The sequence below is a fragment of the Astatotilapia calliptera genome, chromosome 7, assembly GCF_964374335.1.
Source record: "Astatotilapia calliptera chromosome 7, fAstCal68.1, whole genome shotgun sequence".
NCBI classification, from domain to species: domain Eukaryota; kingdom Metazoa; phylum Chordata; class Actinopteri; order Cichliformes; family Cichlidae; genus Astatotilapia; species Astatotilapia calliptera.
The window spans coordinates 23,546,869-23,559,038 of record NC_137428.1 but is presented as its reverse complement, the minus strand read 5'-3'; the positions used below and the strand labels follow the sequence as shown (position 1 = coordinate 23,559,038).

The 12,170-nt window shown below is 39.6% G+C and overlaps 1 protein-coding gene across 1 annotated transcript; it reads right to left on the bottom strand.

Moving 5' to 3' along the window:
• Nucleotides 1-1,932: 1,932 nt before the first annotated feature.
• Nucleotides 1,933-11,821, bottom strand: surf4 (surfeit 4). The gene is made up of 6 exons (XM_026173740.2): nt 11,445-11,821; nt 9,193-9,379; nt 7,482-7,558; nt 7,358-7,401; nt 6,446-6,632; nt 1,933-3,203 (listed from the first exon to the last, which is right to left on the bottom strand). The coding sequence occupies exons 1-6, from the start codon at nt 11,490-11,492 to the stop codon at nt 2,937-2,939; spliced, it is 810 nt and encodes a 269-aa protein (XP_026029525.1). The 5' UTR covers nt 11,493-11,821; the 3' UTR covers nt 1,933-2,936.
• Nucleotides 11,822-12,170: the final 349 nt, after the last annotated feature.

Here is a 12,170-nt window from a genome sequence, read left to right as displayed (position 1 = left end):
AAAGTATGACCCCTTCATGTGTTGGGCAGTTGACTGACTGAACAACATTAAAAGAGTTTATCAGATTTAAAAAGTCATTTGCCAGCGGAGTGTTTGGGCAGTGTTGGATTAAATAGTCTTATCTGTGTCTATGAGCTTTTTGTGGCTAAACCTCATGATATAGTCCATGCAATAATAATACGCATTAGTGGAGTTTAAACCCAACGCCCACATTATTGTTTTCTATATAAACCAGTAGCCGCATAAGCTCAGCAGCTTTGATTTAAGTTAAACAAAAAACCCCAAACACGCAGAGATGTAGCCTGGTGCAACCCGAGTACTGCGACGTCACCGCACTCTGCTTGCCATGGCGACCAGGGAGCTGTGACGTCACACGCTCGCTTTGACATTTTAAATTCTATCATCTTTCTGGGTAACTAGGGGTCATGATCCAGTGCATATCCTGTTTCCTGAAAACACTCGCATAGAGGAAAATTGATCTTATACATTTTTTGTGTCGTCACATAAAACCCCAAAATTTTTTCGATTACACATTATCATCAGATCAAGTCTGGGACTCAGTGGGGGAGGTTCACCCAACCTCAGATTTTTAACTCTCTCAAGTTAGATTTCAAACCCAGAAAGTCAGAGCAATGACACAAACGCTGAGTTAACAACCCAAGATGGTGTTAGTAAATGTAAACAGCAGTTTATACTGAACATTTCGTTTGTCATGCCACCGTGCAACTCTGCACTACACAAAGCACTGACTAATTTTGCTGTATTGCTAGTGATGAATGAATGACTGTACCTTACTAAGACACAAAACAAATACTGTATTTCTTGCTTTTCTGACTGAGTGATGTGATTTTCAATCTATCAATTGTCCTTAGCGCAACATTTGTGTCATCATGTCATCTGATCTATAACAATATATGTTTTCATGTCAAGTTAAATGTAAGTTGTATTTGTTAAATATATTTTGCTGCATTTCTTTAAAATGTGACACATGTTTGAAGTTCACAGAGTGCTCCTATCACTAGAAAACTTTCCCACTTAGTGTAAAAGGAGAAAGAGAGGAAAAGTTACAGAGCTTGAACTTAATACAGGAGACTTCCTTGTTTGATGGCTGTTTGTTTAAAAATGAGCTTTCCACAATAAAATATTTAAACAAAACAAAAATCAAAGGAAAGCATCAAGGAAAGCAGAAATAATCATGATCAATTATATCATGAACTTAAAAATGGAACATTGTGTAAAAAAAAAAAAAAAAAAAAGTTTTGTTTTGTTCCTGCCTCCCACATTCTCCTCATTCTCATGTTGGACAACAAACTCATGACGTCTTACAATTAGATGTGTCTGTACGTCCAAAAAAGTGGAGGGCACTCTACATTTACGGCTGCCAGTGGCACCAGGCCAATACTGTTTGACGATGCGATTGCTGATAAAGCCGCAGAATGAACTCTAAAGTGTATACGGCTATAGAAGACTGCAAATGCTTTTTTAAAAATTCCACCAGATCTGAAGAGGTCTGTGTTAATTTGACATCAGATTTCTGTGTATAGTTTATCTAAGTTTAACTTTTATAGAGTTAATTTTCTGAGTTGAGGTGTTTACCAACTCGCCTAAACAGTGGCTAAAACTCACGACAGCAATATACCCGTCCAGTTGATAATATGTAGTTTTAAGTTTTTATCGCTATGGCTGCAAATGATCAAACGCTGTCTTGAATGACTTTTACCACCACAGTCCAGCAGAGGTCAGTATTTACTCAAAGTTTATCACTTCAAAAACAACTGATGCTTTTATGGTTATGTCCAAACAACTTCTTATTACAGTTTTCTGAGGAGAGGCTTAAACTTCACAACTTTGTTAAAGGAGGATTTACATTCATTTGGCTTTATTTGCCAGTTTATAAGAATATAACTGTTAAAAACTGACTGAGCCAGTGTCTTTATATTTTTGAATATTTATTTCTTCGCCATGAAATTTCAAAATCAAAAGAAAAAACAAAACAAAAGATGATCAAAAATACAATATAAACTTCTGAAAATTAATACACAGATTTTTTTTTTTTTTTTTTTTAGATTTTCCTTACACAGGGCAAAAAACACTGAGCAAAGACAAAGTCCAGGTGGCTAGTGACTCTGCTTAGTCCTCTTTGCTTTTCCTAGGTCGCAGAATATGGTGTTTCACAAACGATGAGTCTCCCCCCCTGCTTTTATCTCCGATTGTATAACAGTTCACTAGTTAGGCATTTGCCAAAGACGTACAGTACAAAGTGCCCATTAACAAGTCCTGGAGCTAATATCTGTGTTGAAAAAACACAACTGCAATCCAACACTTAGTATACAATATGCAACATCCCACCCGGTTTTGACTCCCCACGAACAGGAGTCATCAGTCTATTGAGACTGATGGTGCGGATGGAAGAGAGACAAGAGTGGCTAACGGGGGAAAAAACCTGGAGAGCAAAATTGTTTTCAATCAATACCAAGTTCCCAGGCGGCAACGATGCAATGGTTGGGAAAGGTCGCCATCCACTGGAAACCCAAAACTGCTGCAGTTAACCAGTTCTAACTAAACATGTAACACCTGTAAAATAAACCCTTTTCTTCTTCACAGAATAGATAAATCTTTTCCTCCATTTGCTATTCACTGGTTTTTGGGGGTTGTTTGCACTCTGAACTACACGGGCGTTTATCATTGCCGTCACGAGAAAAGGAAGTTAAAAAAACAACAACAAAAAAAACACAAATTTAAAAAAAACCTAAATCAGCAGGTGGGGAAAGAAAAAAAGTCCGATGATGGCTGAGGTGGCGTCTCTGGATTTAGCAAACAAATTTTTAAAAAACAAAAAAACAAAAAAACAACAACTATGTACCCTGGTGAACTGGAGGGGGAGGGTCTTTTGTCCCAGCTGGCAGGGGAAGTTAGTGATGCTGTGCTTCATATGCCTACCACTCTTTCTTTTTCTCATCCATGGACACTCCACCAGGCCCAAGAGCCACCACCAGCAGCAGGCCTCCAATGACTGACGTGGTCTGGAAGAAGTCATACTTGAGGAAGTCGTGCATGGGCTTGTAGGCGGGGATGGTCCAGAAAGCGTTGAAGTAGAAGTTGATAGCCAGAAGCCACACTACGAGGGTCAGTGCTGCTAACTTGGTTTTGAAACCAATGGCCACCAGGATGATGAGAGCTGTCCCCACCATGTTCTGCAGTATCTGTGGAAGAAGGCGAGTTCATATGAAAATCATGAGGATTGCAATCTGTGGTGTAAATCTGAGGGATGAGCCCATGTTATTAAGCATTTACTTAATATTTCTGATTTATTAATATTTATACTACTAGGACAGAGTTTGAAGAACAACAAAAAAAGGCTACAGGACACTTTTAATCTACTTAGAGCAAATCATATATACCACCCTAAAACTTTAAAGTACACCTTGGGCTTTAGTTATTTAAGACTTAATCACAGCCAGTGGTTAACACATTGGCCTCAGTTTGAGACCCCTTGCCTTGGGGGGAGTTACAAAGCAGTGTAGTCTTAGTGTCAGCCCCCAGATAAATGGGACGATTGCATTAGGAAGGGCATCTGGCATAAAATTTGGACCAAATCAAATATGCGGATCCATCCGCTGTGGCAGCCCCTTGAGAAATAAAGGCTTGATTAAACTCTGTTGTGGGCATCGACATACACAGCTGAAGACATGATGGCTGAGTAGTCTTTTCTGTTATACTTAGTCCAGTGCCTGGGTGCATGCATAGTTGGGACATTTTAAAGTAAATTTGATGCGGAGGAGTACAACAAAACAAAACAAGACAGGCTGACAGCTGGACACCCGCACAGACCTTCATCCTTACTGCCTCTGTCAGTGTGCCCCAGGGCAGCTGTGGCTACAATGTAGCTTGCCATCACCAGTGTGTGAATGTGTATGTGAATGGGTGGATGACTGTATGTAGTGTAAAGCACTTTGGGGTCCATAGGGACTAAGTAAAGCGCTATACAAATACAGGCCATTTACCATTACGGTCATATGACAAAATTTACATCACTGTTGCTGGTTCATAAAGTACAGTCAAAGCTTAAAAGTATCGCACAATAGAATAAAACGTTTCTTTAAATCCAGGTGAGAACCCCCTGATTCACATGAAGCACGTAATTAGACTGTGAGACATGAGGAAAATCTGCAATTTGAGGCAATGTTAATGATAACATTAAATCTCAGAAAAAAATAAGTGAAATTAAAGTACAGTGAGTATAAATGCACGCTCTTTCATGACCTCTTTTGCAGCGTGTTGATTACACATTTATGGCATCATGACAATAAAAGCTGAGCAAACAGAGACTGAGTGTTGACTGTGATGACTGTGTGACCTTTGAGCAAATCTGAGTTCACCACAAATACCATTCTCTATAGAGGATAATGAACTAAAATGATATGTGACACAAATGTAAATAAAATACCGTACAATTGTGTGCATAATGAATATAATGTTCATTACTGTGTAATATCCGACTATTTGGACACATTTTATTGTGAATCTTTGGTCATATTATTTACAGAAACGTACATGTTACCACTTGTATTTAGTTGATCAATAGTAACGTGTAAAGATTAAGTAAATATCTAGCAGCAATGTTCCCTCTAAGCTGCGCGCGTGCGCAATTGCACACTGCTGGCACGGTCTTTGCACACATACAAAAAAAAAAAAAAAATCTAACCTGAATTGAAATTAAAGTAAATACGTTAACAACTCTGTTTTGCAGTGTTAGTCAGTAAGTGACTGGCTGCTCCAGTATAGGAATAGAACGATGCCACCTTATCCCATAGTCTAGCTGATCACGTGATTCACACTCATATATACGCAGCTAATCGACGTCGTTGACAGGCTATGACAGCGTCCTTATGTGCCGACACCGGTGTTTTAGCTAGCAAAGCGGCGTGGCTGATGGGGAGTGAAGCCACGTTAATGACAACGTGGACAACCATTGGAGATGTGAGCAGGACAGACAGAACAATTGATGGAAAAAGTGTGGACTTTATACCAGTTTTTAAATTGTGTTGATAGGCCACGTAAAACCAGAGTTATGAAAAAAATACATGCAATGTTTGGTTTTCTTCCTGAATACTATCGTTGTTTACATTTACTGCGGGAAGAAACGGTAAAAATGGCATTTTATAAGGAAAACGCTCGAAAGCACTCTCCGCCTGTGAGCAAAACCAAAACCAGAAACCCCCCCCCCCCCTCCTATTGGTGGGAAAATGTACCATGTCGACCAATCAAAAAATGATATGGCAACATGGCATTTAGATGTTTAGGGAGGGGGAAGTTTTAGGAGTGACGGCTGTGTTTTGAGACGTTTAGCGCAAATCTTGTGTAGTTAGTGTGTAGTGTAGTCAATAGTTTTGTTGTGTGTGTCAGAACAATGAGGCGACTGCTGAATGTTACAGGTGTTACAGGAGTGATACATCTCCTGTTGTCGGGCCTGCAGGCATCAGGCTGTTGTTCTCCTTTATCTCATAATGGACAGAAATTATTTTTTGGAGTGGCACAAATCATTTGTGTGGCATCAAATTTGATGCAGAACAGCTGATTGTTCTGTAAATAGTTTGAAATGTTTATTTAAAAAACAACAACAAACAAACAAAAAAAAAAAAACCAAAACGCCTTGGCTGCATTTTTAGGTAAACAGCTGCAAAAAACCCCCAAAAAACTTTGTTTGCAAAGCTCAGTAACTTTTTTGAAGTAGTAACTATATAATGAATTGCCCAACATTGGTCATTATGTACTGTGTTTTGCAGACAGAGAGTTACAGGACTCTCTCCCAGACCACAGACTCATAATACAAGTCGGAGCTTTATAACAAAAAATAAAAATAAAAGAAAAATAGAAAATTGTGTTTTCAAAATTGGAGTTGAAGTTATTTTTACTTCTAATAGTGTTACCATTCTACACAGGTCATGAACAAGATTTTTTTTTTTTTTTTTCATTGTAAGTGGGCTAAAGCAGTTAATTAAAAGTAGTCTAACATAAATGTAAATGCTGTAATTTGATTATTTTAATAAACCATGTAACTTGGATGGATTTGATGCTGGCGTGACCACAGTGCACACGTCTGCTGTTGCTCACAGTGGTCCAAGGGACCGCTCAGGGAGTTTGTGTGTTCGCTCGGACACATGAAAAATTAGAGGGAACATTGTCTAGCAGTCATTTTAAGATTTCTGATGTGACGTTTAAAACATGGTTTAGATGCAAACCAGTCAGTATGGTTCCTGCATTATTTAGAAATGCATATAAATATAATATGTATCATCTTGATCACCTGTCGTGGTAGTATGACATGAGACTTAATGTATAGTTAATTCAAGGCTATTGCAATAAAACTATTTTTAATGACAGGAAAACCATCTGTATGAAGCGGCTGGAGAACGTATGGGTATTTGATTGTGTCTGAACTCACAGAGAAGAAGCTGGAGTCGAAGTGTAACAGGGTCATGAACATGAGCACCAAGAGTACTCGACCGCCCAGCTGCATGTACTGCTTCGGTGAACTCTCTCCCATGGAGGGGACTCCAGCAAACATGCTTTTTCCTTCTGAACGAGATTCAGCCAGTAGCAGCAGCAGACCACCTCCAAGGGCCAGGTTTCTTGAAGAGGAGAGAGGACAGTTATTTTTGAACAGTGTCCTCAAATGAGCAGAAAAAAGCCATCCCTCTTAACTTGTCAAATGGTGACAATCCGATTGTTGTTTAATTAGCAGGGTAAGGGAACTACTCCATTAACTTATGCCTACTTGTATGGCGAGAATGTTTTTATATTTTATTCTGAATAACACGAATGTTTCAGCTATCAAATTTGACTATTTTTCTGTTAATTATAGAGCTGATTTACTACATTATACTACAACTCTCTCCTGACATGAATTAAATGCCCACAAAATGCATAAACAGACAAACGTGGCACTATATTTAACAGATTTCTCCAGAGACCCATGATTCATCCAGCCTGATGGTGTTTAAATCTAAATCACAGGTCTTCTCCACAGTAATTACGGTAATCCTAAGTGTTGGTGTCTGTTTGGAAACGGTGATGTATTCTGATATAATGCCACTACGAGGAGATTAGACTTTCTATTCCTGCAATCCTACACTATATTTTTTCCCTTATTGATTAAACTAGTTCTAATTCAAGTTAAATGAAAATGTTATCAGAAGGCACCACAAAAAGCATCCGCTTCTGCTTCATCACTCGTGAGCAAACTTGAATTGAAACAACATGTCAGTAAAAAGTGATGGCTGCTTTTGTTTGAAGTTTGATTTTGTCATGCATGATATTAAAGTTGTGTTTCAGTTCAGCACCTAGTGACACCTACCTCATCAAAAATTTAAGGTCCCATAAAATGCTGTATGCAACCGTCTGGTGGGGAAAAAAACCACAACATTCAGATTAGACACAGTGACATAAAAAGAAAGGAAATATAATACGACTGTTCTCACCTGTAGCGCTATGATCCCAAATAGTCCAAAGCAGGCATACTGTACAAAATTTCTACTGAGGATGAGGACACAACCACCTGTTTGGGCAGGGACAATAAGAAGAGTTAAGCCTTGAATGCTTCTCATATGGTCCGTTCTTCTCTTTACGTTGCAAAATGCAATCATAAACCATAATTTGCAGTGCTTTATCAATAGGATTATATTACATATTTGTGTTAGATTAACTTTGCTGTTAGAAGGGTGAGGCTTAGATGGCTTGGGCATGTGCAGTGGAGGGATAGTGGATATATTACAAAAAGGATGTTAAAGGAAAAGATGAAATCCTCAAGGGAGGGTCAGGATGGATGTAGAGGGTCAGTGTGATAGATAAGGATGTTTGGGATAGTGTGAGGTGGAGGTAGATGAGCAGCAGACAGACAAAATGTGGGACACATACATTTTGCTCACACTGTTTATGACTTCCTGCAAGAGTTGTGTGTGCATGTGCAATTTACAAATAATCCCTGTGAGTCAAGGCCTCAGGCTTATCAAGTGCTCAGTTATGCAAAATTTTTATTTTCATGTGTGATGTCAAAGAGTACAGACATGCTTAATTTGAACACTGCAGGTACACTGCCTGTTAGCACAGAAGCCCCAGTCATCTGCTGCTCAGATCTTCTGTTTGCGAAGGTGCAGCCAATCAAAAGGACAAACTATCGTAAAGGGAGGTGGAAAGAAATGACCTGTGTGGCTGCGCCAAAGCCCAGTATTAAATAAATAAGACTTATACTGAACCAGAAAGCATCCAAACCTACTATAGTACTCTGCAAAAGAAAATAATGCCTAGTTGGAAGCTGCCTAAAATCAAATGCTAAAGCTGTAGTCATGGAGGTCCAGGCTCAGGAGGTACAGCAGGCCTTCCACTCATTGGAAGGTTGGTGGTTCAATCCCTGGCTGGATTTAACCATTATCAGAATTTAAAGACATTGAACTGCAAGTTGCTGAGTCACTGTTAGATATAAAGAACTTAGACAAAAACAAAGTGTTTGTATGAATGGCTCTGAATGGGTGAATGAGACATGATTCAAACACTTTGAGTAGTAGAGTAAAAAAAAAAAAAAAGCACTATACAAGAACGAGTCCATTACTGAGAAACACTCTAGAGAAAAACTATATTCTCTGGCTGGCAAGTAGTTGCTGGCCTTTGCTTTGTGAATTCAGGTCGATTGCCAGGGTGTTGGCGACTGGTCTCTAGGTCTACTTGACTGATGCCTGAAACTAATGCTATCGAAGTAATTCTATCATGATCTTTTTTGCATCATAAAAACGTGTTTTTCTGTTTTTAAGTCAGTCCTCGTTGAATTTGTCCACAATATGTATCAAAGGTCTAGACTCTAGAGGGTTTGATTTAAGCATCTGGTTACTCTAGACTCTAGAGTAACCAGATGCTTAAATCAAACCCTCTCTACAACAGCTACCACAAAAGTGAACATTATAGAGTTCATGAAGGAACATGTTTTGCAGGGGTATTGAAGTTATGCCTAATTAGAATGGTGTACACTGGGAAGTAACAGTTCATGCTGAACAAATACTGTACTGATGCTTCCTGCTTCACTCGTAGTTTCAATACATGAACTAAACTATTTTTATTTATCTCATCAAAGAGCTAACATTAAAGATGTCACCTAGATTTGTTTGGCAATTTTAATTAGGACTGCTCCCGTTTACTCACCGAGCTGTCCGATGAGGTTAAGCAGCACAAAGCATGTAGCGAGAAAGTAGCCACAGTTCCAGGTTGCCTCAATGTAGTCTCGCTGCTCATTCCACTGGAACCACATGCGGATGCCATCTTCGAGGAAGGTGCTGATGAGACACAGACGAGCCAGGTGGGGCAGGTACTGTTTGGTTACCCGCAGGAACTGGGAAAGAGAGGAAAAATGACTGACAAGGTCTGAAGAGGGATGGAAAGAGGTAATTTTGATTATGCTATATTGTATAAATATAATTCAATGTCACCAAGCCTTAAAATCCACTAAAAAGTTCCCTAAAGGCTCTTTAAATAAATATATACTTACCTGCTAACAGTCAAACACACCACTGTGCGGGAGACGCCACTGTCTAATTAGAGCTGCGCAACTAATTGAATTTCATCTGGGAATGGTTATTATAATAAGATAATCAAGACAAAACATTTATTGTGCCACACAAAATTTTGTCCCCTCCAGACTGTGGAAGGCTGGTTGTAATTTTTTTTTTTTAAAGATTAGTGTGATAGTATGCCAAAAATCACTAGCAATATTTTTCTATAATCAGCACTCCAAAAAACATTAAATAAAAGATGAAGATGTTACACTCTATATCAGGGTTGGGCAATCAATTATCTCAAGGGGCTATGTGAGAAACTGGGACTGGTTCGAAGCGTCACACAAATAAGCTGAACTCAAGTTTGTTCAATATTAATTTGATCTCTTTATATAAACTGCTACTGGTAAGAGCACATGTTATAGCTGTGGGGATACCCCTGCTCTATATGATGTTCTTGCCTCATTAATCAATCTGGTTGAGCATCTAATAAAACAAAGCTAATCAAACTAACTTCAAAGGTGTGAGAGTCTCATACATGCAAATAGCAGAATTACTGATAGATATTTCAACACAGCACAGCTTTGTTCAACTAAAAAGTATTTCTTCAAAGACAAAATGTGATGAACATTTAAACAAAACACAAATTAAGTAACTGAGGCTCTTCTCTCAAGAAGAATTCATGTACTTCCCAGACACTAGTCACACAGGAGAGCAGAAATGGCCTGCCCTCTGGCCCGCCTATCCAGCAGTCCACATCAGCACAGTCAGATCTCAGCAGCCTATCAGCATCCACCAACTCTCACTCTGACTGCTGTGCGAGACATGAATGGGCCAACTTGGAGCCAATCCTAACAAGCCCAAAGGTTGCTGCAACAGCACAGAAATACACTCTTTCGAAGTGTTAAGTCTGGGTAAAATGCTAGCTCAGTACTCATTAGTGAGGGATGTGCCCCTTGCATTGAACTTCAGTGAGCCTCCTACAAGGCAAACAAATCAGATGGTGTGTACTTTTCCCATGTAATCTTTCACAGCACTCGTGATGGCCAAATATAAATCAATCAGGCGTTATGAAATTAGGGAACATTTTCTGGGATTTGGACTGAGTTCAGTCAACACGAAGGGTCGTAAACGTATGCAGAACTGGCTCCATGATATTTGATTACTTTGAGCTTCTTTATCTGTGCTCTGCTTTGCAAAAACGTGAGACCAGTAACCTACAGCACAGAGAGCTCAACGTTTTGAAGGAACAAGGAAGATATAAAACCACATACGTGGAGAGGATGGTCCCCAGTGGTTACAAAACAAGGGTCAGGAGGCTACCTGAACGCTTATCTTGGCGTCAGCTCATGCCAAGTTGGTTGTAATCACATGAATATAAATAACAGAAAAGCCAAAGCAAGGTATAGAAGCACAGATGCGGCCGGTGTAATAGAGAAAATATCAGCGGTGCTAAGCACTAAGAGTGCTAACTGAGTAACGTGTTAGGGTTAGCCCACAACTTTGGAGCCATCATAAGTGATTTCACAACAGCAGTCTGGCAACATAATAATGTTAATAACCCGTGTGGCTAGAAGCAAGCCGAATAACTGACACAATGAAGGAACAACCAAATGTGCTCCTGTCACCCAGCTCTTTCTTAGTCAATTTAGCTACCAGTTTCATCTGGTCGGTGTGACTCAATATTGCTATCAAACCCATCCCGACACACATGACAGGCATCTCCAGCATTTGTCACCCAAATTAAAACAAGAGTTGAAGCCGTCGACAGGAACGCAGAAAGAGTAGCCGACAGACGACAAGAGGAAACGGTTAACTTCATTCTGAACAAACTAGTTAGCAGCTAACCTGCTAGCAGCGGTTAGCAGTGTGAGCTGCTGTGCGGGGAAAAAATCAAGTTACCTGGTCTGCCACGTCTTCAGCGGTGTTCATAAGATCCTCCTGCCCCATATTCGTGTAATTTTACCAGCTGTAATGTTTAAGGCTCGGCGCAACACGGCTTCGGTGCGTTGGGTTTTTTTTCCGCAAGCTGTGTTCGCTCTGTTCCTGCCACTGTTAACGTTATTTACTTGAAGATTTCCCGACTGCCTGGACTCAGAGAAAGGCCGCCTCCGCCCCACAATGCCCCGCGATTTGACGAGCGAGACGGAGCGAGCCCCCCTACATGGCACTGCAACCGCGGTGTGCCACGTATACCGATCCGTACGGGGTCCTCCGGCTCGCCGCTGGGCATTGTTTACGGCTGTACACAAGTAAACAAGCGCTGCTTTACAGCCCCAAACCCACCTGATGTTAATATCACTATAACCTGTTAGTTAGACCGTTTCCCTTAGACAGTCATACCTCTGTGCTTTTAAAATTTCTTTCTGATAATTAATCTTTTAGAGATATGGTTATAGTTTGTATGTAAACTGTCTAATAGGGTCTGTAAAAAGATAACATATTTAAAATACTACTAATCTATACAATGTAAGCTGAGTTAAACAATTTTATTACACTTAATTTCAACACTAAGCAAAGTTTAAGTAACCGTCAGAGAAATTATATTTAAACCAATTTGTTTAGTAGATAATTAAAAGAAAAATAGTAATATATATTGGGATTTTTTGTTTTATCTTGTTTTCAGAT